The sequence below is a fragment of the Acomys russatus genome, chromosome 31 (genome assembly GCF_903995435.1).
Source record: "Acomys russatus chromosome 31, mAcoRus1.1, whole genome shotgun sequence".
Taxonomy (NCBI): Eukaryota; Metazoa; Chordata; class Mammalia; order Rodentia; family Muridae; genus Acomys; species Acomys russatus.
In genome coordinates this window covers 18,529,735-18,553,949 of record NC_067167.1, presented here as the reverse complement: position 1 = coordinate 18,553,949, position 24,215 = coordinate 18,529,735, and the positions used below count along the sequence as shown (strand labels likewise).

Genomic DNA, 24,215 nt, shown 5'->3' with positions numbered 1-24,215 from the left:
GAGACACGGTCTCCCTGTGTAGAGTCTGGTCACAAACTCCCAATCCTCCTTTCTTGGACTAATATGTCTGAGTATTCACAGTCTTCTATATTTAAAAAAAAAAAAAAACAGTCTTTGTAACAAGGAATCTAGAGAGCTGGCTCAGAGGTTAAGAGCACTTACTGCTCTCCCAGAGAACCTGTCTTTGTTCTGTTCCCAGCACCTGTGTCCTACAGCTCACAACCACCTGTAGCTCCAGCTGGAGGACGTCTAGTTCATCTGGCCTCCAGGGGCACTGCACGCATGCCTGCGCATACACACATGTGCGTGCGTATACACACACACACACACACACACACACACACACACACACACACACACACACACACACACACACCCCTTCTCAAAAAGCTTTGTAATAAATTTTCGATTTGTTTTTTTGAGACCGGCGTCTCAGTGTAGCCATGGCTGTCCTGGAACTTGCTCTGTAGACCAGGCTAGCCTCGAACTCACAGAGATCCACCTGCCTCTGCCTCCTGCGTGCTGGGATTACAAGGTGAGTCTTAAACTAGTGACTCCTTGAAGACTGGACTAGTACTAAGGCTTCGGTAAGAGAATTCTTTCATCCCAGCATGTGGGAGGCAGAGGCAGGCAGATCTCTGTGAGTTCGAAGCCAGCCTGGTCTACAAAGCGAGCCCAGGACAGCCAAGGCTACACAGAGAAAAAGACAAGTCTTTGGGGTTTTCGTTGTTGTTGTTGTTTATTTTATTTGGGTTTTTGAGACAGGGTTCCTCTATGTAGCCCTGGCTATCCTGGACTCTTTTTTTTTTTTTTTTTTTTGAGACAGGATGTCTCTGTGTTAGCCTTGGCTGTCCTAGACTTGCTTTATAGACCAGGCTGGCCCCCAATATACAGCAATCCACGGTCCTCTACCTCCTGAGTGCTGGGATTAAAGGCATGCACCACCACGCCTATCTGTCCTGGACTCTTTTTGCAGAGCAGGCTGGCCTCAAACTCACGGCAATCGCTTGCCTCTGCCTCCCAAGTCAATTTAGAAAAATATAAGGACTCCAAAACATTATAAAGCTATATACTCTAAGACTGCCAGCAACAACCCCCCTTTCACCTTTTAAAATCAAATTAATGAACTCCAATGGCCCTCATGAGTTTCATCAGATTAGTTTAACCAGTCCTTTGTCACTCTAGAGTCTAGAATCTAGACCCACATTTCTGAATAGGCAAGCATTCATCCCAACAGTGTCAGAGCCAGCATCTGTGCCCATGAGAAATCCAGAACAGCCTCTCTTGTCTCTCCCCTTCTCTCTTCGAGAGGACCCAAGTTCAATGCCCAGCACCCACATGGCAGCTCACATCTGCCTGTAGCTCCAGTTCCAGGGGATCTGACACCCTCACCACAGACATATATGCAGTCAAAACACCAATGCATATAAATAAAGACATCATTAAGACTATAAAAAAAGGCCAGGCGGTGGTGGCACAAGCCTTTAATCCCAGCGTTTGGGAGGCAGAGGTAGGTGGATCCCTGTGAGTTGGAGGCCAGCCTGGTCTTACAGTGTGAGTCTAGGACAGCCAAGGCTACACAGAGAAACCCTGTCCCAAAATACAAAAACAACAACATCAACAAAAAGACTATAAAAAATAAAGTACAGGGCTGAAGAGATGGCTCAGGGGTTAAGAGCACTGGTTTCTCTTCCAAAGGTCCTGAGTTCAATTCCCAGCAATCACATGGGGACTCACAACCATCTACAATGAGATCTGGTGTCATCTTCTAGTGTGCAGGTGCACTTGCAGGCAGAGGATGGTATACATAATAAAAAAAAAAAATCTTAAAAAGAAAGTAGGTTAAAACAAGTTCCAGGTGTGGTGACTAACTAGCATGTCTCCTTGTTGTTACTGCTTTTATCTTGAAAAGTGAAAGATTATTATGTTGGGGAAGAAAAAAAAAAAAATAGGGTGGGGCCAAAGCTGCCCTGAAGTCTCTGAGATCAGCAAGTCATGTCTTTGCAAGGAGATAACTCCTTGGCCTGTGCCTTTCCCTAACTGATAAGGACCAGAGAATTGCACTTCCCAGCAAACATTTTCATCTGCTTGAGGACTGCTTATAAACAGGAGGCTTTCGGAAACAAAGGCTCAGTGGGGGACAGTTATGGAGGAAATGGGAATTCAGCTGCAAATGTGAAACTCCAGTATTATTCTCATAAACGGGCAGTTTACAGATGGCGAAATTAAAAAGGCTGCATTCCAAGTTCAAACAATAGTTGGGTCCATAAGTAGTCATTTTAAAAAAACTTCTCATCGTAATGTTTTGACCCCTTTCCACACGTGCCTTTGTTCTATTTTGTTTATTGTTTGCAGGTTGAACCTGGAGCCTTAATTATAAACTAGGTAAGTGCTCTACCATGTAAGTATATGTCCAGGCCAGCTTCTCCTCTTTCTTTAATTTTTAAAATTTAAGACACGGTCTTACTAAGTTGTTCAGGATAGCCTTGGAATTGCTAGGCTGACCAGCCTGGCCTTGAATTTAAAGCATTCTTCTTGCCTTGTCCTCCAGAGCAGGTGGGTGTAAGCAGTGGTCCTCAACCTTCCTAATGCTGGGACGGAGGGACGGACACACACACACACCCCACCTCCTCTGAGCCATAAAATTATTTCTGTTGCTACTTTATAATAATAATGTTGCCACTGTTATGCATCGTAGTATAACTATCTGATATGCAGGGTATCTGATAAGTGACCCCTGTGAAAAGGGTAGTGACCCATAGTCTGAGAACCACTGACTTAAAGGCATATGCCCTTATGGCCTTTACATATCAGTACCTCTGTTAAAATAAACAAAGTCAGGCCCACACCTTTAATCCCAGCACTCGGGAAGCAGAGGCAGGCGGATCCCTGTGAGTTCAAGGCCAGCCTGGTCTACAATGCAAGTCCAGGACAGCCAAAGCTACACAGAGAGACCCTGTCTCAGAAAAAAAAAAAAAAAAAAGAAAGAAAGAAAGAAGGAAAAAGAAAGGAGAATTCTTTTATCAGGAGAAAGAATTCAGTCTAAAGCAGCACTGGGATCCAGGGAAAGGTGGAAATCTTCAGTTCCCAGGGTATCATACTTGGAAGAGTCTCTGTTCAAAGTGGGGTGGGGGGTAGGGGGCGGAGCAGAGCCCCTCTACAGCCAATGTTAAAACCATTTCCCTCTCTGAAGGTTCAAAAAAAATTGGAAATAGGGTACAAAACGGCACTGTGGGTGCTAAATTTCAGGTAACACAACACTGCGGTCAACGAACTAAACAGACATTAATCTGAAACTGGACTCCGGTCCCCAAGGGAATTTGACCAGTATAGCTCAGTCCTCACTGGTTCTGCAGAGGAAAAACAGCCTGTCTATCTCAACTGTGATCTGAGCGGATAGGATCTAAGCTCTGAACAGTGCCTAAGCTCATTTCAGATTCATAATACTCGTTAAGGACTAAAAGCTGGGAGCTTTGAGCGGAGGCGCACGCCCTGATTCCCAAGAACTGACAAGGGCACATGAAGACCTGGCTTTGCGGCTGGCTTTCTCTTGTTTCACTTTATCAGACAAGTTTCCATTTTTGTTGGGCCTCTCTCAGATAATGACAAGTAAATATATAAGAATGCATAAGTGTGCAAGGAGTAGGTCATTTATACTATTAAGTGTCTTCTGTTTGCCGGGCCTGGTGGCACACACCTGTAATCCCCGCACTTGGGAGGCAGAAGCAGGAGGATCAAGGTGAGTCCGAGGCCAGCCTGGTCTACAAAGTAAGTCTAGGACAGCCAGGGCTACATAGAGAAACCCTATCTGGAAAAACCAAAAACTCTTCAATTTAAATAACTCCTTACAGTATTTAAGATACTTCCGTTCTATGTTAAGCAAACAAATCTTCAATACTCTTCTAGTCTTTGAGTAAAAGAATCAGGAGGCACTTGGAGGGCTCTCTAATAAGAATTTTCCTGCACTGAAACCAAACAATACAGGCCTATAATCCTAGGGAGACTGATACTAAGTTCAAGGTCAGCCTGAGCCACACAGAATGACTCCCTCTCAAAGCAACAATAAAAACACCTTGTTGAGCTGGACAGTGGTGGCTCACACTCCCTAGAGACCAGCGCTCAGGAGGCAGAGGCAGGTGGATCTCTGAGTTCAAGGCCAGCCTGGTCTACACAGAGAGTTTCAGGACAGCCAGGAGCTACGTAGAGAAACCCTATCCAAAACAAAAAAAGGGCCTTGTTGATAACATGTGTTTCTTCAAAATCTTTGCAACTTCAGAGCACTTAGACTCACAGCCTTGTGCAAGATGCAACAAATCATATTCTACCCACTGAAGAGACAACAATAGCTCTCAGACACCCAAACACATAGTCACTGGTACTTGTGTCCAGTGCCTGGAAGCTGAAAGAAGGTAGCACTAAGAAAGGAGAAAGGTGCCGGGCGTGGTGGCACATGCCTTTAATCCCAGCACTCGGGAGGCAGAGGCAGGTGGATCGCTGTGAGTTCGAGGCCAGCCTGGTCTACAAAGCGGGTCCAGGACAGCCAGGGCTACACAGAGAAACCTTGTCTCGGAAAAAAAAAAAGAAAAGAAAGAAAGAAAGGAGAAAGGAGCCAGGGGTGGTGGTGCACTCCTTTAATCGCAACACTCAGGCAGAGGAAGGTGGAATCTCTGTGAGTTCCAGGCCAGCCTGGTCTACAAAGCAAGTCTAGGACAGCCAAGGCTACACAGAGAAACCCTGTCTGGAAAAACCAAAATAAATAAATAAATAAATAAAATAAAATAAGGAAAGAAAGAAAGAAAGACTTTAAAGGGGCTGGAGAGATGGTTCAGTGGTGAAGAGCACCTGCTACTCTTGCAGAGGTCCTAGTTCCGGAGCCTCACCTTCACAAAGTGGCTCACAACCATCCTTAACTGCAGTTCCAGGGGGATCTTGTGTCCCCCCCACTTGTCCCCCAAGGATATCAGGTACATATATGGTGCAGGTATGTATGCAAACATGTAGGCAAAACATTCATACATATAAATCTAAAAAAAAAAAAAACAAAGATGGGGCTTGTTTAAAGCACTATTCAGTTCAGCCACCCTATTTACTGAGCACCAGTTCAGATGCCACATCTCTGAAGAATTTGAGCACAGAGAAACAATCTTTTTTTTCCCCCTCGAGGCAGGGTTTCTCTGTGTAGCCTTGGCTATCCTGGAGTCCCTTTGTAGAATAGGCTGGCCTCGAACTCACAGTGATCCTGAGTGCTGGGACCACAGGTGTGCCCTGCTGGAAATGGAATCTTCTTCACCCATTTGAAAAGATCACAGTAAAGGCAGACATGTGGGAACATCCTATAATCCAGTACCTGAGAGATGGAGGCACCAAGGTCAGGAATTCTAGGCCAGCCTAAGCTACATGAGACCTTATCTCAAAACAAAACACAGGATGGGCTTGGTGGACCACACCTTTAATCCCAGCACTCGGGAGGCAGAGGCAGGCGGATCACTGTGAGTTCAAGGCCAGCCTGGTCTACAAAGCGAGTCCAGGACAGCCAAGGCTACACAGAGAAACCTTGTCTTGAAACACCAAAACAAACAAAACACAATAAAAATAAAAAGACCACTTTCCCCCCTAGTTTTTCGGTTTTTTTGAGATAGCGTTTCTCTGTGTTATCTTGGCCGTCCTGGACTGACTTAGCAGACCAGGCTGGCCTTGAATTCACATCAATCCTTCTGCCTCTGCCTCCCAAATGCTGGGATTAAAGGTGTGCACCACCACGACCGGCTAAAAGACCACTTTATCAGAGAGAATCAATCATCTGAAAAGAACACTTGCAATATCGGTCCTATTGGCGTTCCTAGGTCATGTGTAAATCCTGGAAATAGTTAAAACCTCGGGTGGCTTCAGTAAGAACAGCTTGGAGGATGTTTCTGCACAGACTTGATTTCTAATTGTGGTGAAGCTTCATTCCTTAAACCAGTTATCAACATTAACTCATTCTCCAAACTTGCGGCTGCTAGGCTCTGGGGGCGGGAGGCAGGGAGGAGGGTGCGCGGGGGGGGGGGGGGGGGGCAGGCACGCTGTCTCCTATCAAAGAAGTGCCCTGGCTCACCAAGAGAGCCCTGCTCTTGGTCATGCCTCACAGCCCTCAGCCTGAGGTGCAAGCTTCCGGTCCCCTCTACAGCCCCATTGGCCTTCTTTCATTTCTAAGAGTTCTGTCCCCCTCCTCCCCGCACCCCACCCCCGCCTCGCTGACCTTTGCATAAACCCCAGTTCCCTTCTCTTTGAGACTTCAGCTCTTTGTCTTCTTAGCTCCTCCTCTTGCTGCCCTGGTTCCTGCCCTACAGCCTAGGAAAGCTTGGTTCTTCCCGCCCCCTGCCCCCCCCCCCCTTGGCCAAAGATCTCTGCAGTCCACTACTCCTCCGACGGCATCACCTCTGCAGTTTCATATGTCCCCTGCGGCTGGTCACTATTTCTCTATTCTTAGGTTATTTCTCTTGGAAGGTTGTATTAGATGCCAGTGCCCGGCACACCAGAGGCCTTCCAGTAACGAAAAACAAGCGGATGCGGCGGTCTAAACAGTTCTGTGGGAAGCTGAGCTCCAGTGGGTTGGGGGGTTTGGGTTTTGAGATAGGGTCTCGTGTAGACTAGACCAGTCTCCAACTCCAAATGTATGGGAGATGACCTTCGGTTCCTAATCCTTCTGTTTTTGTATCCCAAGTGCTGGGATTGCATACCTGGGATTCCACACCTGATTTGGATTAGGGGTTTTCTTGAATTCCAGTGATGTCAGGGCTCCTACCTTCCATCTTAGCCCTTCAGTGACACTGAAATATAGGAAGTTGTTCCAAGTGCCTAAGGATGTGAGCTTCCAGACAACAAAAACCCATTGATTGATTGCTGCGGCCCTAGCTCCCCACTTACTTAGAATGAGATACACACAGAAAAGTAACAACCATAACCAGTGCTCAAGCTGCGATTTGGAGGGCGAGCCGAGGTTTGGGGGGGGGGGTGCTACAGCATGGACGATTGTGCAGACCAATTCAAAGCTTGGGCTGATTTTTCAAGAAGATATAAGGCACCCTCATCGAGCGAGGGGAAATGGGGGAGAGGGAGAAGGTAAGGGAGAGAAGGGAGAGAGAACTCAATGAACTTAACCTTCCTAGTCTTCACTGGCCGCGAAGCTTCCGCAGTCACAGCTCCCGGCACCTTGGCTCCAGAATACAATACTGGGGCTCGTCCCTAAAGGGAACTCTTTCGGACTACTAAAATGGAGAGCAAGCGGGTCTCGGCTCACTTCCTTCCCTGGTCTTATACAAAGCGCGACCCCTTCCACGCACGCCCGAGCACCAGCCCACGGGCGGGGCAGAGCCCGTGGAGCCCTAGACTTGGGCCGCGTGCCCCGCCCCAGGCCGGCAGAAGACGCTCCTCCCCCCGCCCCCCCCAGCCCAGCCCAGCTTTCCTCCCAATCCCCCCCTCCCGCAACGGTCCTGGCGCGCAGGCGCGATGGGGCGCGCCGACGAGAGCGCGCGTGCGCGCGCGCGCGAACCCAGCTTAAATGCGGGCGAAGGGGGCGGCGCGCATCCTCGGCGTCCCTGCCCGGTCGGCGCTGCTCCCTCTAACTGTCTCCGCGTGGCACGAGCCTACAGTCGCGCTCTTCCCCCCGCGTCGGCGGCGGCGGCGGCTGCTGCAGGAGGCAAGGAGTGGCTGCGAGCGGCGGCGGGCTCCATGGAGAGCGGCGGGCACCGGAGCAGAGGCGGCACTTCCATCGTTGCGCCCGGGCTGCAGTGACCCACGTTCCGCTCCGCGTCGCGGCGGCCACCCGACCTCGCCGTCCGTGTCTGCGCCGCCGCCGCCGCCCGTCCCGCCGGCGCCCGAGCGCAGTGACTCCCTTCGCCCCGACTCCCCGGCGGGGTGGCGGCGGCCGGGTCCCCACGGTGGCGGCCGGAGCAGCGGCAGCCAGAGCCCGGCTCTAGGATGAAGTTCAAGCCCAACCAGACGCGGACGTACGACCGCGAGGGCTTCAAGAAGCGGGCGGCCTGCCTGTGCTTCCGCAGCGAGCAGGAGGACGAGGTGAGCACATAGGGGACAAAGGCTGGCGACCGGGCTCCGTCCCGCACCCCCTGCACCGCCCAGCCTGCGGGTCGTGGGCAGCCCTCTTTCCCGGAGCTGGAACCCACTCTCTGGGTTCGCCAGACTGCCTTCCAGGCGGTCCATTAGGTCGTAGTAAGCAGTTGGTTCCATTGCGTATATTCCTCCATTTACAAAACGGCCTCTTAAAGTTTTGCTGGCGACCGAAAGATGGCCAGCGAGAGACGTGGAACGATGCCAAAAGAGACAAGATAGGCCAGAACCGAGCAAAGTTGCCCTTTTCAGCACAGCGACCTCTCCCTCTTCTAGTTTCAAGGCTGCCCTGCCTTGTGGCTTGACATCTGGGAAGGAAAGACCGGTGTGCAATTTTAACCCCTCTGCGTTGGAATTGATAAAGGCCTTTGGAGTATTCGCTGGGAGAGAGATTTTGTTTGTTTCTTTCTTTCTTTGAGTCGTGTTTTGTTAGAGTTGTAGTCGTTCGATCTTAAAATGAGTTTTTTTTAACTTGCTCTGGGCAGTGAAGTCACTTGGTACCTGGGAAGAGTCTTGTAGCGTTGCCACGCCTAAAATGAACTGATAGAGGAAAAAGTTAACGTTCCGAATTCTGCTACCACAGACCTGTCCAGTAAAACACCAGGCGTAGAGCTGGAGATGGGAATTTAATGGCTTCCTTATTGCTAGCCCCTGTAGTATGAAAACTATGACATAGCATACACGCTGGCTTGGTTCTTACGATTAAAAAAAATCGCGTGCTTGAAAGTTATGGTCTATAAACCCCTCTGGTGGTTTTTTTTTTAATAGAAACACTTCAGGTTGGTTTGAAACCTTCAAATGTGCAACGTGAATCCTGAAGGAACTTCCAGAGAAAGGTCTTTGAAGTGGGTCTACACAGGAGAGAAAGAAACACACAAGGGCCTCTAAGAGATGCACAAAGGGAAAAAGCCAACAACAGCGTTAAATGCTGTCTACCCGAGGGAGGGGGTTGCCTTTGAAGGAGGCCCGTGCTAGGGCAAGGCAAGCTAAATATAAAAGCATACAGAAGCGAATAAGCGACCCGGGATCCCGTCTGACTTGTTCACCACTCTGCTGTGTAATTTTTTAGTTGAGCGTTTACAATGTGTTAGGTACAGCCAGGGGAACGTTTGTTACATGTAATCCCTTTAGCAGTGGGAGGTGGTGCTGGTCAGGCCTGTTTTATAGGTGAGAAAGACAGCTTTGAGAAGTCCTTTGCCCACATGACAGAATTAGGAAGCAGTCAAGGGAACCAGTTCGTTCCCACTCCTAGAAGCTGGCCTCTCGGTAAAGCCCCCCCCCCCCCCCACTCCTCCCTTTCCCTCCCCGCCCCCCAGCAGTCTGGATGCTCTGTCTTTTGTGAGGCTAAACTTCAAAGCCTTTTAAGTTACCTTTGAATTTGTGCCACAAAATGCAGTTGGAAATTCAGGCATATTATTTTGTGTGCCTGTCTGTCTCCATGTCTATATGCCAATCAGTGGTCCCTAGGAGAAACTATGGGGCTAAGAGTAAATTGTGGCTCTGGCAAAGCAGTCTTGATAAGTACTTCATAAATGACCTTAAGCAGGTCCACGGATTGGCTTGTGTGCTTGATGCAAGGAGACAGTGCTAAAGGATATAGCTACAGAGCTTGCCTAGCAAGCACATGGAAGTCTTGGGTTCAATCCTGGGTGGGTGTGTGTCTCTCTCTCTCTCCCATCCCTCTTCTCCCTCGCTCCCTGTAAAATAATTGCTACAGCCTGCTTTCAAAATAAGAGCAGTATTTTTAGATAAAGTGAGATGAGCAAGGCCCAGGGAGTGTATCAGAGGGGTCATATATATAGCTCTGGCTCTTAGCGCCTGTGTATCTACTTGCTAGGGGATATGCTCTGAGGGAAGATGCTGGAACTCTCCCGGACATTCAGCCAACTTCCAACATCTGGTTTAGCTCTTCAGAAGTGTTATTTCTGTGGTTGTGTAGAGTTGAGGCTCTTTATATTATGGGACAATTATGGAATAAACTCTTAGCAAAACAGTGAGCTGTCTAGGAAAGCTACAGATGTGCTGTCCCTATTGAAATGATCCCGCTCACTCTCCAGGGTAGACTACAAAGCTGCTCGTCCCAACTCTCTAGCTAATGGGTAAGAAAGAAGTCTTTACTGGCTTAGAGAAACCCCAGTGTCCTGGTTAGGACCTTCAAATATATGTTTTTTTTTTTTTTTTTTTTTTTTGGTTTTTCGAGACAGGATTTCTCTGTGTAGCCTTGGCCATCCTGGACTCACTTTGTAGACCAGGCTGGCCTTGAACTCACAGCGATCCGCCTGCCTCTGCCTCCCGAGTGCTGGGATTAAAGGCGTGCGCCACTACGCCCGGCCAAATATATGTTTTAAGGATGAGAGTAAGTTACTACGAAGAGCTCCTATTGTCTCACCTGAGTGCTGGAGTTGAAGGGCTGAGGTTTTTTTTTTTTTTTTAAAGGCAGGGTTTCTCTGTGTGGCCTTGCCTGTCCTGGACTCACTTTGTAGACCAGGCTGGCCTCGAACTCACAGCCTCCTGAGTGCTGGGATTAAAGGTGTGGGCAACCTCACCCAGCCTAAAGGGCTGAGTCTCAGTGTTTACCTAGAACAGATACCTCCAATAGTAGTTTTATGTGTCATACTCCCACCCCCCACACACCCTTGGTTTTTTTCTTTTTGGTTTTTTGAGACAGGGTTTCTCTGCAGCCTTGGCTGTCCTGAACTCACTTTGTAGACCAGACTAGCCTCACAGCTATCCACCTGCCTCTGCCTCTCTGAGTGGTAGGATTAAAGGTGTGGGCCACCACACCCTGCTCACACCCTTTTTCTTCATCCTGTTTGTTTTTCCTGTTTTCTACCTTAGGACCGCAACATAGCTGGGGCTGGAGAGATTGCTCAGGTTAAACACTGGCTGATCTTCCAAAGGTCCCGAGTTCCAATCCCCAGCAACCACATGGTGGCTCACAACCATCTATAATAAGATCTGGTGTCCTCTTCTGGTGTGTAGGTGTACATGCAGGCAGAACACCATATACATAATAAATAAATAAATCTTTGGGGGAAAAAAAAGGTAACACAGCATAGGAAGTTAGAGACCTTGGCCTGGTGTTAAGATATGTCAAGAAGCCCAGCATTTAGGAGGCTAAGTCAGGAAGATCATGGATTTGAGGCTAGCCTGGGCAAAATAATAAGATCCGGTCTTGGGAAAAAAGAACTTGTGGTTCACATCATAAGTACCAGCATGTGGGAGGTGGGGGGGTGGATATCTGAGTTCAAGGGCAGCCTGGTCTACATAGGAAGACCCTTTAGGGATTGGGGGAGGTAGTGGGAGACACCAAATTTAGACTCCAGTGGTAACTTGTCTCAAGGTCACTTGGTCAGCCAGGACTTTTTGAGTTGAGGTCTTTTGTTTCTAAGTCTTCAGTGTATCTAGGCAGCCTTTCTGGGTAGTTTGTTTGGTTGGTTTGTTTTCAAGACAAAGTTTCTCTGTGTAGCTTTGGCTGTCCTGGACTCCCTTTGTTGACCAGGCTGGCCTCCAACTCAGCGATGCCTCTGCCTCCTGAGTGCTGGGATTAAAGGTGTGCGCCACCACCGCCTGGCTAGATTTTTTTTTTTTTTTTTTTTTTTTGATGGAGATTTGTATAGCAAAATAGGGCCCATAGACTGCTAAACGGAGAATCAGAAGTGACTCCACCCGGGTTGGATCCAGGTGCCGTTGTAAGCCACACCACACCACACAGTTCCGTCTGGGTCTGTGGCTCTCACTGAGGGTTTAACTGTCCAGATAGTCTGCAGCAAGGTTTGGTATCTTGGGAAAATCCAAATCCAGCAAAATCAAAACAGTAAAAGCAAGGAGTGGCAAAAAAGAAGGCATCCCAAAACCTAACTAAAACCAGGATGGTAAGGCTGCTAGCAGTCAGTCCTAATCAGGAATTAGTAGGAATTACTACCTCCCTCCCTTCCCAAGTAGGATCAGTTCTCTTTTATACCTCCTCCCCCCCTCCACCAGTCACTCTTTCCATGGGTACTGGCGTATTTGACCAAGAGATTTAAGTCACTGAAAAGATAAGTCATTCAAAGGGAGAACATTTTGTCAACATCACTCAGAGATAGCTCATTTGTATTCCCCACCACCACCCCCCAGGTAGTCTTTTATCTCCTCCTTTGCCCCGGACAATTGAACTCTGAGCTTGTGTGCTAGGCAGGCACCCTACCACTGGGTAGCATCCCCAGCTCAAGGTACACTTTTGAAAAACATTGTGAGATATACCCATCTGGGACTATGGCTCCCCCAGACCCAAAGGAGGACCTCGTAGGCCCCCAAAGCAGCAGAAGTTTCTTCAAAGGAGAGCACTCGGTTAGCATTTGCATCTGCTACAGCCTGGTAGGCTGGTCTTCCCTTTGGAGTCAGCCAAGACCCACAGTTCTTCCAACTGGATGAGGGTTGTTGTTGTTTTTTTTTGTTTTTTGGTGGTTTTTTTTTTTTTGTTTGTTTTTTGGTTTCTGTTGGTTTGTTTTGGTGGTGGGGTGGCTGTTATTTTTTTTTTTTTCTGTACAGGGTTTCTCTATGTAGTCCTGGCTGTCCTGGAACTAGTTCTTGGAGACCAGGCTGGCCTTGAACTCAGAGAGATAAAGCCTGCTTCTGCCTTCCTAGCCTGCCTGAGTTCTTAATAGTTCAACCATATTGCTCCAATAATCCCATCTGTATATCAGCTGGCACATTGACTGTTTTTTACACCTCATAGATGCCTATTCATTTGCTTTGGGGTGTTAAATAAAAACCTGTTTGTGATAGGTTATTCTTGGGTCTTCAGTGTTGATGGAGGGAGTTTGGATTCAGCTGTCCAGTTTCTGTGTTGTTTGCTGTTGTGACTAGGTAAATGGCTTCATCGCCCCACCCCACCCCCAAAATAACATTGTGTTGATTTTAGATTTTACATGTGCAGAATTAGATATTCATAGTCTAATTTGCCCGCTAACTTAACCTTTTCAACAAAGGTATAATGAAAGAGGTGAGTTTGTTGTTGTTGTTATTACTATTATTATTAGTTTTCCAAAAACAGGGTGTTTCTTTTGTAGTCCTGGCTATCCTGGACTTGCATTTGTAGACCAGATCCGCCTGCCTCTGCCTCCTAAGGGCTGAAATTAAAGGTGTGCACCACCATGCCCGGCACTCAGGTGAATTTACACGCAGTGAAAACAGCCCTGTGCAAGTACTAGTATCTCAAAATTTCACATGAAAACAGTGACAGCTGTTCACTACCTCCAACTTACCAGTCTCCACTTTACTCAGCAAGTGCCCTTACCAGCTGAGCCATCTCCCACACCTCACGTCTTTTTTTGTTTTGTTCTGTTTGTTGACAATAGCTCCCTCTAGCCCAGGCTGCCTCAGCTTTCTGCTTCGCTGCTATTATGCTCATGAGCTCACTAAGACTGGCTTCAGTCTCTGTTTTAAAGGTGGAGATAGGTAGAGCTCAGTATAAGACCCAGCACTGAAAAAGAGATTCAATATTTGTAATGAAGGAAAAGTGAAAAGTGGGTTATCTCTGCATATTTGAAGAGTATACCTGACTATATCACTCTTTTTTCCTAGCTTTTTCTGTTTGTTTTGAACTGCCTGTTTCCATAGTGCGGGGATTAAAGGCTTGCTCCACCACCCTGCCTTCCTGGCTTATTTTTATTGTGCATGAAAATGGACATTTTCAGCTCTGCATTAGGGAGGCTGAGGCAAAAAAAGGTCGTAAGTTCAAGGCTAGCCTGGTCTACTTAGGGCTCCAGGCTAATTTGGTTCGCTCTACACGTGAAACCTCAGGAAATGAATACAAGGGCTGCACATGTGGCGCCCCCTGGTGGAGGAGCACTTGGTGGGTTCAGTGACTAAGGCTGCAGGTTGAATCCTTACTGTCCCTCTCCTCTCCAGAAGTGGCACAGTCAGTTGCTCAGGGGTCTTGTGAGGGCTAGGCAGGAGGGCACGTAAACTTCAGGGTCACTTGCCTTTGTTTATTTTCGGTACAAGAATTTATTAAATTGCCCAAGATGGCCTTGGACTAACTAATAGGCCTGCCTTCAATTTGTGCTCTTTGCCTTCCTCTAGAGAAGCTGGGATTCCAGCCTGGGGACACCCTTCCTTTCCTGGCTCTTGTTTGTTTGTTTTTGAGACACGGTTTCTCTGTGTAGCCTTGGCTGTCCTGGACTCACTCTGTAGACCAGGCTGGCCTTGAACTCATATCTACCTGCCTCTGTCTCCCAGAGAGTTGGGATTACAGGTGTGCACTGCACCCAGCTTTAAAAAGTTTTTGTTTTGTTTTAAAGCTTTTATTTGTTATGTATACAGTGTTTTGCCTGCATGTACACCTGCACTCCAGAAGAGGGCACCAGATCACATTATAGATGGTTGTGAGCCACCATGTGGTTGCTGGGAGTTGAACTCAAGACCTTTGGAAGAATAGACAGTGCTCTTAACCTTTGAGTCATCTCTCCAGCCCGTTTTTGTGTGTTTTTTTGTAAAGCCTATTGAGTACTGGTTTCCAAATGTCAAATTTAATAAGGTGTATTTATAAAAAATTTACTTATTAAGAATGAATTCAGCTGGCTGGGCGGTAGTGGCACATGTCTTTAATCCCAGCATTTGGGAGGCCGAGGCAGATGGATCGCTGTGAGTTGAGGCCAGCCTGGTCTACAAAGTGAGTCCAGGACAGACAAGGCTACACAGAGAAACCCTGTCTCCAAAAAAAAGAGGGGGGAAAAGGGGGAGAGAAAAGAAAATTGTAATGTATGTTTGTGCACATGTCTGTCCCTGCTGCCCAGCGAGGTCAGAAGAGGGTTTAGATCCCCTAAACTGGTGTTACAGGCACTGGGAATTGAACCTCAGTTCTCTGGAAGAGCAGCCAGTGCTGTTAACCACTAAGCCCCCTTACGGCCATTATTTTTGATGTTTTGTTGTTGACACGGGGCTTCATGCAGTCCAAGCTGGCTTCAAATTCATGATCCTCCCTCCTCCTCCTAAGTGTTGGGGTCACAAGTAATGTGTCACCACACAGCACTCTTTAGTCTTTAGTCACTGTGGCCCTTCCCCCTCCAAAATTTGGCAGTGCCTTCATTTCAACTTAATGGAATACTCAAGATGAATAGACAGGTACTTAATCAAACACTGGTTTTTAGATCTCTGCCGTGGTGTTGATAGCTCTTAACATTGCCAAGCCAATCGCTTACAGGCAAGGTTTCTATACCCTTAAGTATTTTATTCCTATTTAAATTGACCCTGTCTTGCAAAGGTACTTGCAAAGGTTTTTGAGACCTGGTTTCTCTGTGTGGCCTTGGCTTTCCTGCCTAATGTAGGTCTCATGTAGACCAGGCTGGCTTGGAACTCACAGAGACCCACCTGCCCCTGCCTCCCAAGGGCTGGGGTTTCAGGGGTGCTCACTGCCACTGTCTGACAAATCTGGTGAGGCAAACGCAGGAACATTTGGAGTTCTGGTGTCATCCTTAGCTACCTAAGGGGTTTAAGGCTAGCCTGGTCTACATGAGACCCCATCTAGGCTGAAAGAGGATGGGGAGAAGAGAAGGTGGGGGAGGGAATGAACGAGTTTCATAATTTTTTTAAAAGATTTATTTGTTGTATTTATTGTATATGAGTGCTTTATCTGCAGAAGAGGGCATCAGATAACATTATAGATGGTTGTGAGCCTCCATGTGGTTGCTGGGAATTGAACTCAGGACTCCTGGAAGAGCAGGCGGTGTCCTTAACCACTGAGCCATTTCTCCAGCCCCCGAGTTTCATTTTTTTAAGGCTCAAACATTGTGAATGCCAAATGGTTTTGAAGCTTCTTTACTCAGTAATAGCTCACTTGGAGTGGCTGGCCACCTGCACTCACTAGCCCGCCCCATTCTAAAAGCTCAAGGAAGTCACTTAACACAGTATTATGGAGTAAAAATTTTATCCAGCCAATAATACCAGGTCACCTCTTACTTCTGACCAGAACAAGAAGCTGGCAACTGGGTCAGCACCATGGGTTGTTCATGCTGTAGGCCATATGGGATATATTTTAGAACCTGCCCTTCATTTGTCAGTCTGGATACAAAGGCTTTGATTACGTGCCTCGGTGAGCCTCTTTTTAGGTAACTTATTGAAGTAGGATTTGCCATCTCACTTTTTTATAGGTAGGATTTGAACATAAAGCCTTAAAAAAAAAAAAGCAGGGTTTCTCTGTAGCAGCCCTGGCTGACCTGGACTCATTTTATAGACCACGCTGGCCTCAAACTCACAGCAATCCACCTGCCTCTGCATCCCAAGTGCTGGGATTAAAAATGTGAGCCACCATAACCGGTGAATTCGAACAAAGACTTTAAATTCTTTTCAAACCTTTTACAGTATTCTCATATATACTTTATTATTACAATCAGTTAATGGCCTCCTTTTAATGAGTCTTTACAGTTATTTAAATATATATTTTTCTGCCATCCTGTCTCTATTTTCAGAATTGTGAAGCCAGAAGTAGCTGGTAATAAGCAGTTTTGGTGAGCAGACTCAACTCCCAGGCAGGAAAGCAGGGAGCCCTCAGTGGCCAGCATAGCCTGCCTTGGCCAGCATCGCCAATATTTAGTCCTGAGAGTGGAGTGTTTTCCTTGTAGATAAGATCTTTAACACTAACAGGCCACTATTCTCCAATCAATGCACCACGTTCAGACTCATGGCTCCTAGTACTGATTGCCCAACTCTGCTCCTTGGTGGGTGTCCACTTATGGACTTATGCCCTATTTGTAAATATTACCTTTTAAATTTGAAGCTCTGACATAGTGTTGTCACCCTCATGAAGACAAAAATGCTTCCACTAAGGCCTTGACCACCGTTATGTTGGTTTAGTACTTCCCTGGATTGGCCACGGTCTTAGAAGGGTGATTTGGGCAGCTCAGCAATGGCCTGTAAGGCCCGCTATGGCAAGAGCAGCAGTTTAGAGGGGTTGTTGGATCACTGGTCAACTGAAGCTTCGCAGTTGGTAGGTTGAATTCCTAGCATCCTCAGGAAAAGCTAGGCATGGTGACACAGACTTGGGTGTGCAGGAGTGGTAGAGAACAGGCAGATCCGAGGAACTTGCTGGCCACAAAAACAGTGGGTGCTGGGTTCAGTGAGAATTGTAGACAGCTACACACAAGACATCTGCCTCCAGCTCAGCACACTCATGCACAAACACACTCACCATATGCACGTAGACCCCATCCTTTCGCAGGGAGGAGGAAAACCAGTAGCTTCTCTAGCAGAAGGGAGAAAAATACAATGGCTGTTGTCTTGTCAAAAAGGTAGTATCCAAATTTGGCATTAGTTCCCCTCCCCCCACGCCTGCTAGGATGGGATGGGGTGTGGTGTGGATATAGCTCAGGTATAGAGTGCTTGCTGATGAATGATTGTCACCTTGACACAGCAGATTGACCTGGGAAAAAGGAATCTCAGTTGAGTAACTAATTGACTGATCCGCTGAAGTGGGAGGACAAGGCCCAGCCCACTCTGGGGGCGCACCACCCCCAGGCAAGTGGGTCTGGGTTCTAGAAACTAGGTAAGCATAAGCCAGTGGGCAGCACAGATTGCTCCGTGATTTCCTGCTCAGTTCCCATCCTGACTTCTCTCAACCATGACCTGGAAGTATAAACCACATAAGCCCTTGCTCTCCTTCTACCCCCACCTGGTGTTTTTGGTCAGTGCTTTGTCACACCATCGGTAGCCCAACAAGGATGGACACGGGCATGCTCAAGGCCTTGCGCTTGATTCCAAACACTACCAAAATAAGCTCTAAGTGTGGTGTTCCCAACCCACAGGGAGACCTGTTTGAGTGCAATTGAAAACAGCACATGACAGTAGTTTTGCGACGGCTTTGTTCAAGATGGCTGTGACATCTGTTACCTTCCTAAGCATTTGGTTGTTTCAGCCTTTCTAAATGAATGAATATGGTTAGGGTTTCCTTTCCACAATGGCTGTGCAATGCTACCTCAGTGCTAGAAAACTGTTAGCATCTTAGATCCTTGTTTGTGGTGAGGGCGTTTTATTCTTGGTTGTTTTTGGCTTTTGTTATTTGTTTGGTTTGGTTTTTAATACATTGGGCTTAATGCTATCCTTGATCAGAAACCTATAAATAGGCTTTGCAGCCTTTCAGGTCTTTGTTTTCAGTAACTGAAAACTATGCGAAAGTGAGCAAAAGTAACTAGACTATAAAGTTGTCTGTGAGCACTGAAATCTAAATATTATATAGTTTAAAAATATGTAAACGGGGTAGGCATGGTGGCCTTTAGAGATGTATTTATTTATTATTTGTACAGTGTTCTGCTTACATGTACACATGCACACCAGAAGAGGGCACCAGCTATCATTATAGATGGTTGTGAGCCACTGGGTGGTTGCTGGGAATTGAACTCAGGATCTTTGAAAGAACAGCCAGTGCTCTGAACCTCTGAGCCATCCTTCCAGCCTGCACGGTGGCCTTTTATTCCAACAGAGGCAGGCAGAGCTCTGTGAGTTCGAGACCAGCCTGGTCTATAAAGTGAGTGCAGGGCAGCCAGGGCTACACAGAAACCCCTCTCAAAAAAACCAAAAAGTGTGTGTGTGTGTGTGTGTGTGTGTGTGTGTGTGTGTGTGTGTGTGTGTGGCAATGACAGAGACAGACAGACACAGACATATCATAGAATCCCTAGCATTCAAGAGCCAGAGGAGCGTGTTCAAAGCTAGCCTGTACTGCATACCAAGTTTTGATACTATACATAGTTTGCCAGCCTTGTTCTAGTCTGCAAGCCGACAGCTTGCTGACCTCTGCAGGCGCCTCTTTCCACCTGTTAGCATAATAAATCATTTGCCCAGCTGGTGCCTGTTCATGCATTTCCCCGTCCTTTCGCATAGTGCTTGCTGGCTTCAAGAACTCTTACATATTATGGGTAAGCAGGGTGGCCAGCCTGCAGCCATGTGGCCTTAGTTGGAAGAGTCAAAGGTTCTATAGCTCAAGAGCAACTGACTGTGTGGAGCTGGGGAAGTGAGTCAGCGGGCAAAGCACTTGTCCTGTAGTTTGGAAGGCCTGCCTTTGGGTCTCTAGCACCCATGTGAAAGCTGAGTGTGACTCCAACCTTGGGGTAGGGGAAATAGAGAGGCAGGAGGATCTCAGGGGCTAGTTGGCCATCCCATATAGCCAAAAGTTGAGCTCTTGGTTCAGTGAGAGACTCTGTCTCAAAAAAATATAGGTAGTGATGAGGGCCCCACCCAAAATCCAGTCTCTACAGTCATGCATGGGCATCCACGCCACAGGTATGTGTGACACACCCACCTCCAAATAACTGACCACCGACCTCCGTGTATCCAATTGTAGGGTTAACAAACTTGTCTAAGAACTAGAAAGCTGTACTTCTTAAATCTGGTAGATTATGTGATCCCAAAGGGGTCTGAGTTCTAGGCTAGCCTGGCTTACATAGCTACACTGTGAGTCCCTGTCTGTGACCTCCCCCACCTATAAATGAGTTCACAGGTGCAGCATGGCTTAGTGACATGACTGAGTGTTATCTTCCCCCATAGTCTGTAACTTGCTGTGTTCCCTTAATACTGTCAGTGACATTTAAAAGTCAGTTAATCTAGAATCCAGTTACAGCCTTGAAAACTGTTATGCTGTGCCTTAGTGCTTCTTACATGCTTCTCTGGGTCCTGCAGGTGTTGTTGGTGAGTAGCAGTCGGTACCCAGACCAGTGGATTGTCCCAGGAGGAGGGATGGAGCCAGAGGAGGAGCCTGGCGGTGCAGCTGTGAGAGAAGTGTATGAGGAGGTGAGAATGCTGGTCTCCTGTTGTGCACTGTTGAGGGCCTAGACAGGAGGCTCTTCTGGCTTTTTTCCAGATGATCCTGAGGAAAGCCAAGAGGGCCAGTCACAGAAGTGTTTTGTCCCCTCCAGCAATGTTTATTAAGTATAAGAGGCATTTGTTTTGGTTTTTACATGGTAAATAGCTAAAGTGAATGTGACCCTAGAATTGTAGTAACATGCCATTTCACTGTGGACTAATGATCAGTGTGTAACATGGCCTTGCCGGAGACCTCCATCAGTGTTGTATTGAGCACAGACATTTTGTACTATAAATTTCAAACTAAGTGTCTTAAAATTCAATAAAATGTGTCACCTTCATGCACAGAATCACAGGTGGCCTGCCTGTCCCTTCCCCAGAGAACAGAATTTGTTTTACTCACAGGAAGACCATGTAAGGTACAAGTGGGAAGTGTGTGCCTGTACCCTTCCTTTGGGCTTTGAGGTACAATAGGAAAGGTTTCAGTCTTTTGTTGTTTTTCAAGACAGGGTCTCCCTGTGTAGCCTTGGTGGCTGTCTTGGACTTTGTAGACCAGGCTGGCCTCCAGCTCACAGTAATCCGCCTCTGCCTCCCAAGTGCTGGGATCAAAGGCGTGCGCCACCACAACCAGCCAGGCTTCAAGAGTCCAGCCAGGCTTCAAGAGTCTTATCGAAGGGCTTCTGAGGGAAGTGATCCTTAGCCCACAAACAAGAAGCTCACTAGTTGCTCACTGTTAGTTGCTGTAACAATAAGAACGAGGAATTAGGACTCTGAAGTGAAAGAAGTTTGTTTTCATTAAAATTGTTAAGGCTGATTTTTATCACCCCATGTCATCTCTAAAGAAAATGCATCCAATCAATCCAATCAGGGTTTGTGTATGAAATGATCAGTTATTCTATAGCAGGTCAGAGCTACAGCCAAGAAACTATACAATTATGCAATAACTTGCTAGGGAAAATATGAACTGTTTAAATTCAAAAATTCAAAAATATAGCATATAAATGTAATTATTATGAAAGATAAGTATTTTACTTACCACTTTTTTTTAAATAGGCTGGCGTCAAAGGAAAATTAGGCAGACTCCTGGGAGTATTTGAGGTGAGTTACAAAATTATCCCTCACTGCACTGACCTAGATTCCATGATTCTCCCCTAAGCAGCCTGAACCAGTTTCCCCTCACCTCTCTGGGCAAGTCAGTGGTGCGGAGTAGGGGGCTTACCTCCGGTTTGTACACCTGTCATTTCCGTGGTTCCCTGTGTCTGACCACAGTGCAGCCGACACAGAAAGACCCCTCAGGATTCAGTGTGAGGCAAGTCTGGTCTACAAAGAGTCCAGGACTGCCAGGGCTCTGCTACACAGAGAAACCTGCCTCAAAAAAAAGAGAACAGAATAAAAAAAGGATTCAGTGTGCACCGAGGCATAGGCAGTATCCCGAACAATCCCTAAGGTTTGGGGGCCACTCTGGGTTCTGTCTGGGTCAGCACGCGACACTGGACAACCCACAGAATGACTTGAAGGGCCGGAAGATAGAAAATTCAGGTACAAGGAATAAATGCTATAAGGGGGGGGGGTGCTAGGATCTACAGCCCATCCAGCATTGCATTATATTCTCAAACATAGATACATGGTATGCCAGAAACACAGGGACTTCATCAATTTAAGAGTTATTTCAGTCTTTTTCAAGACAGGGTTTCTATGTGTGACCTTGACTGTCCTGGACTCAACTTTGTAGATCAGGCTGGCCTTGAACTCCTGCATGCTGGGATTAAAGGTATGCACTGGCTAGCTCAGGTTAAGAGTAACTGCTTGCTCTTCCAGAGGACCAGGTTCAATTTTCAGCACTCACATGACAGCTTATAACTGTAATCCAGTTCCAGGCAATCTGACACCTTCACACAGGCACGCACATAAAATAAAGAAATTTTAAATCTTAAGGTATTATTCAAAATTGCTATCTGTAGCACTGGTTCTAACACAGTTACATAGCGCCACCTCCTGGTTAAACGGAGAAACAATTTTTTTGAAGAAAAGCTGTAACTAAAACTTAATGTTTAAGGAAACAGCACACTATTTAACAGAAAATATTCTTCTCCCTTTAGAAAGTGTGACAGCACATTAGAACAGCTCCACTTCACATCAGTGGTTTCAGTACTTGAGTTTAGGGCAGTAAAGGCATTGACTGCAGGCGCAAAAACAAAAGTGACGGTTTATGGTTCTATTTACATTCCACTCAGATCGTAAGGTTTTCTTTATCAAAATGAAGTTGGGTATACATAAATTAAAACATGAAGTTTCATATTTTAGCAATCCTCCTGTTGGCAGTGCAGCGCCACTCCTGTTCCTGATTCTGATCCGGCTTCACGCTGAGATGCAGCCGCCTCCACCTCCTCAGGGTAGAGGCTCCTGATGCGCACCCCACACCTGAGCTAGTTTGGGCCTTTTGAAATAGTCTTCACCCTTCAGGCTGCCTTGAAACTGGATCCTTCCTGCCTCCAAGTTCTGATCTCAGCCATGAACTACCATGCCCACTTTCTTCAGTTAAACAAAAGCTGGGTGTGCATGCTTTTGGATCCATCCCAGGGTCCAACTTAGGTCATTGGTGTTTTTATGTGCTGAGCTATCTGGACAACCTCAATATTTATTTATTTTAAAGTTTTAAATACTTAATTCACATTAGTTTTCTTAAGATTTATTTATTATGCAAATAATGTTGTCTGCATGTGTGCCTGCCTGCCAGAAAAGGACATCAGACCTTATTATAGATAGTTGTGAGCCACCATGAAGTTGCTGGGAATTGAACTCAGGCCCTCTAGGAAGAGCAGACAGTGCTCTTAACCTCTCCATCTCTCCAGCCCCAACCCCAATTTTTAAATTTCTGTCTCTTTATACACCGACTAGTGCCTGGACTTCTTGACTGCATGGTCATGCACTGGAAATGGGATGTGCTGATCACTGTGCCAGAACTGCGAATTAAAATGTCTTTCTTTAATATTCAAGCAGAATCAAGACCGGAAGCACAGGACATACGTTTATGTCCTGACAGTCACTGAAATACTGGAAGACTGGGAAGACTCTGTTAACATAGGTGAGCGCCTGATCCTTTGCCCAGTTACCTCCCGCATTTTCACAACTCCATCTTAGCTTTTTGGTTTTTCAAGACAGGGCTTCTCTGTATAGCCCTGGCTGTCCTGGGACTTATTCTGCAGACCAGGCTGACCTTGAACTTACATCAACCCACCGGCCTCTGCCTCCCCAGTGCTAGGATTAAAGGCGTGGGCCATCATGCCCCAGCCCATCTTAACTGATTTTTTTTTTTTTTTTTTTTTTGGTTACTCCTTTGAGAGGGGAAGATGAGTGTGTATCTCCACATCTGAAGTATCTTACAAATTTCCCCTAGCATTTAATGTCATTTAGGAAGTAGTAAAGTTTTTGGAGGAGTAAGGGAACACTGTATAGTCCCAGGGAATGCCTTTTAAAACAAATTGCAATAACTGCTGTTGTGCTTCCTCTAGGAAGGAAGAGAGAGTGGTTCAAAGTAGAAGATGCAATCAGAGTTCTTCAGTGCCATAAGCCTGTCCACGCAGAGTATCTGGAAAAACTGAAGCTGGGGTGTTCTCCAACCAATGGAAATTCCACTGCCCCATCCCTCCCAGATAACAATGCCTTGTTTGTGACTACTGCACAGCCCCCTGGGGTGCCATCCAGTATAAGATAGAGAGTTGGGGACCCCTCCCCCACCGTGTCATGTCACAGAGAGGCTTTTTTACTTTTCTTGTAACACGCCTGACTGCTGCCGGCAAACTCTGAATTTGCCATGCAGGGATTTCAAATAATTTGCATGTATTTCAGATGCTTTCAAGTCTTTTAAAATAAACAACAAAATAGCAAAAGTATTTTAAGACGCCAAAGCCATGTGGAATTTTTTAAAGCCTTAATTGTAACCTTACCCTATTTTTCTTTTTCTTTTCTTTTTTTTTTTAAATAACTTCCCCTTTTTGTAACTTTTGTCCACTTTGCATCATTCTATGGTTTGACACAACAAACTGGTTGTTGGGTATATTTTCACTTTAATTTTTTTTCTTAGTGTCAAATAGTTACCAATAGTGTTGAGAATTAATGAAAATATATTCTTAGTATTTAAAGAAATATATCCACCCCAAAATTTGTGTTAGAGGGTTGTAAACTGCAGATTTGGGCTGTTTTTGTATGGTACAGTTGCCTTTGGCAAAGCACTTCAGTTCACTATTTCCAAGAAGTTGTCTAATGTTAGCAGCCAGTATTAGTCACTGTCAACCTACTAGGATTTCTTCCCTGTACCACAGCAGCAGTTCAAT

At 46.6% G+C, this 24,215-nt stretch overlaps 1 protein-coding gene across 2 annotated transcripts; it reads left to right on the top strand.

The window, feature by feature from the left end:
- Nucleotides 1-7,912: 7,912 nt before the first annotated feature.
- On the top strand, nucleotides 7,913-23,842 carry Nudt4 (nudix hydrolase 4). Of its 2 annotated transcripts, none has more exons than XM_051139899.1 (5): nucleotides 7,913-8,055; nucleotides 19,759-19,869; nucleotides 20,935-20,979; nucleotides 22,882-22,966; nucleotides 23,394-23,842. In XM_051139899.1, exons 1-5 carry the CDS (start codon nucleotides 7,960-7,962, stop codon nucleotides 23,594-23,596), a joined length of 540 nt encoding a protein of 179 aa, XP_050995856.1. In that variant the 5' UTR covers nucleotides 7,913-7,959; the 3' UTR covers nucleotides 23,597-23,842. The 2 variants fall into 2 exon arrangements, with proteins under 2 accessions (XP_050995856.1, XP_050995854.1); XM_051139897.1 differs by having other exon boundaries at nucleotides 22,879-22,966.
- Nucleotides 23,843-24,215: the final 373 nt, after the last annotated feature.

Coding starts and splice junctions, on each gene's coding strand:
- Nudt4 (XM_051139897.1), top strand. CDS start 7,960: ATGAAGTTCAAGCCCAACCAGACGCGGACGTACGACCGCGAGGGCTTC. Junction 8,056..19,758: donor GCAGCGAGCAGGAGGACGAG/GTGAGCACATAG, acceptor TGGGTCCTGCAG/GTGTTGTTGGTGAGTAGCAG. Junction 20,980..22,878: donor GACTCCTGGGAGTATTTGAG/GTGAGTTACAAA, acceptor TTAATATTCAAG/CAGAATCAAGACCGGAAGCA.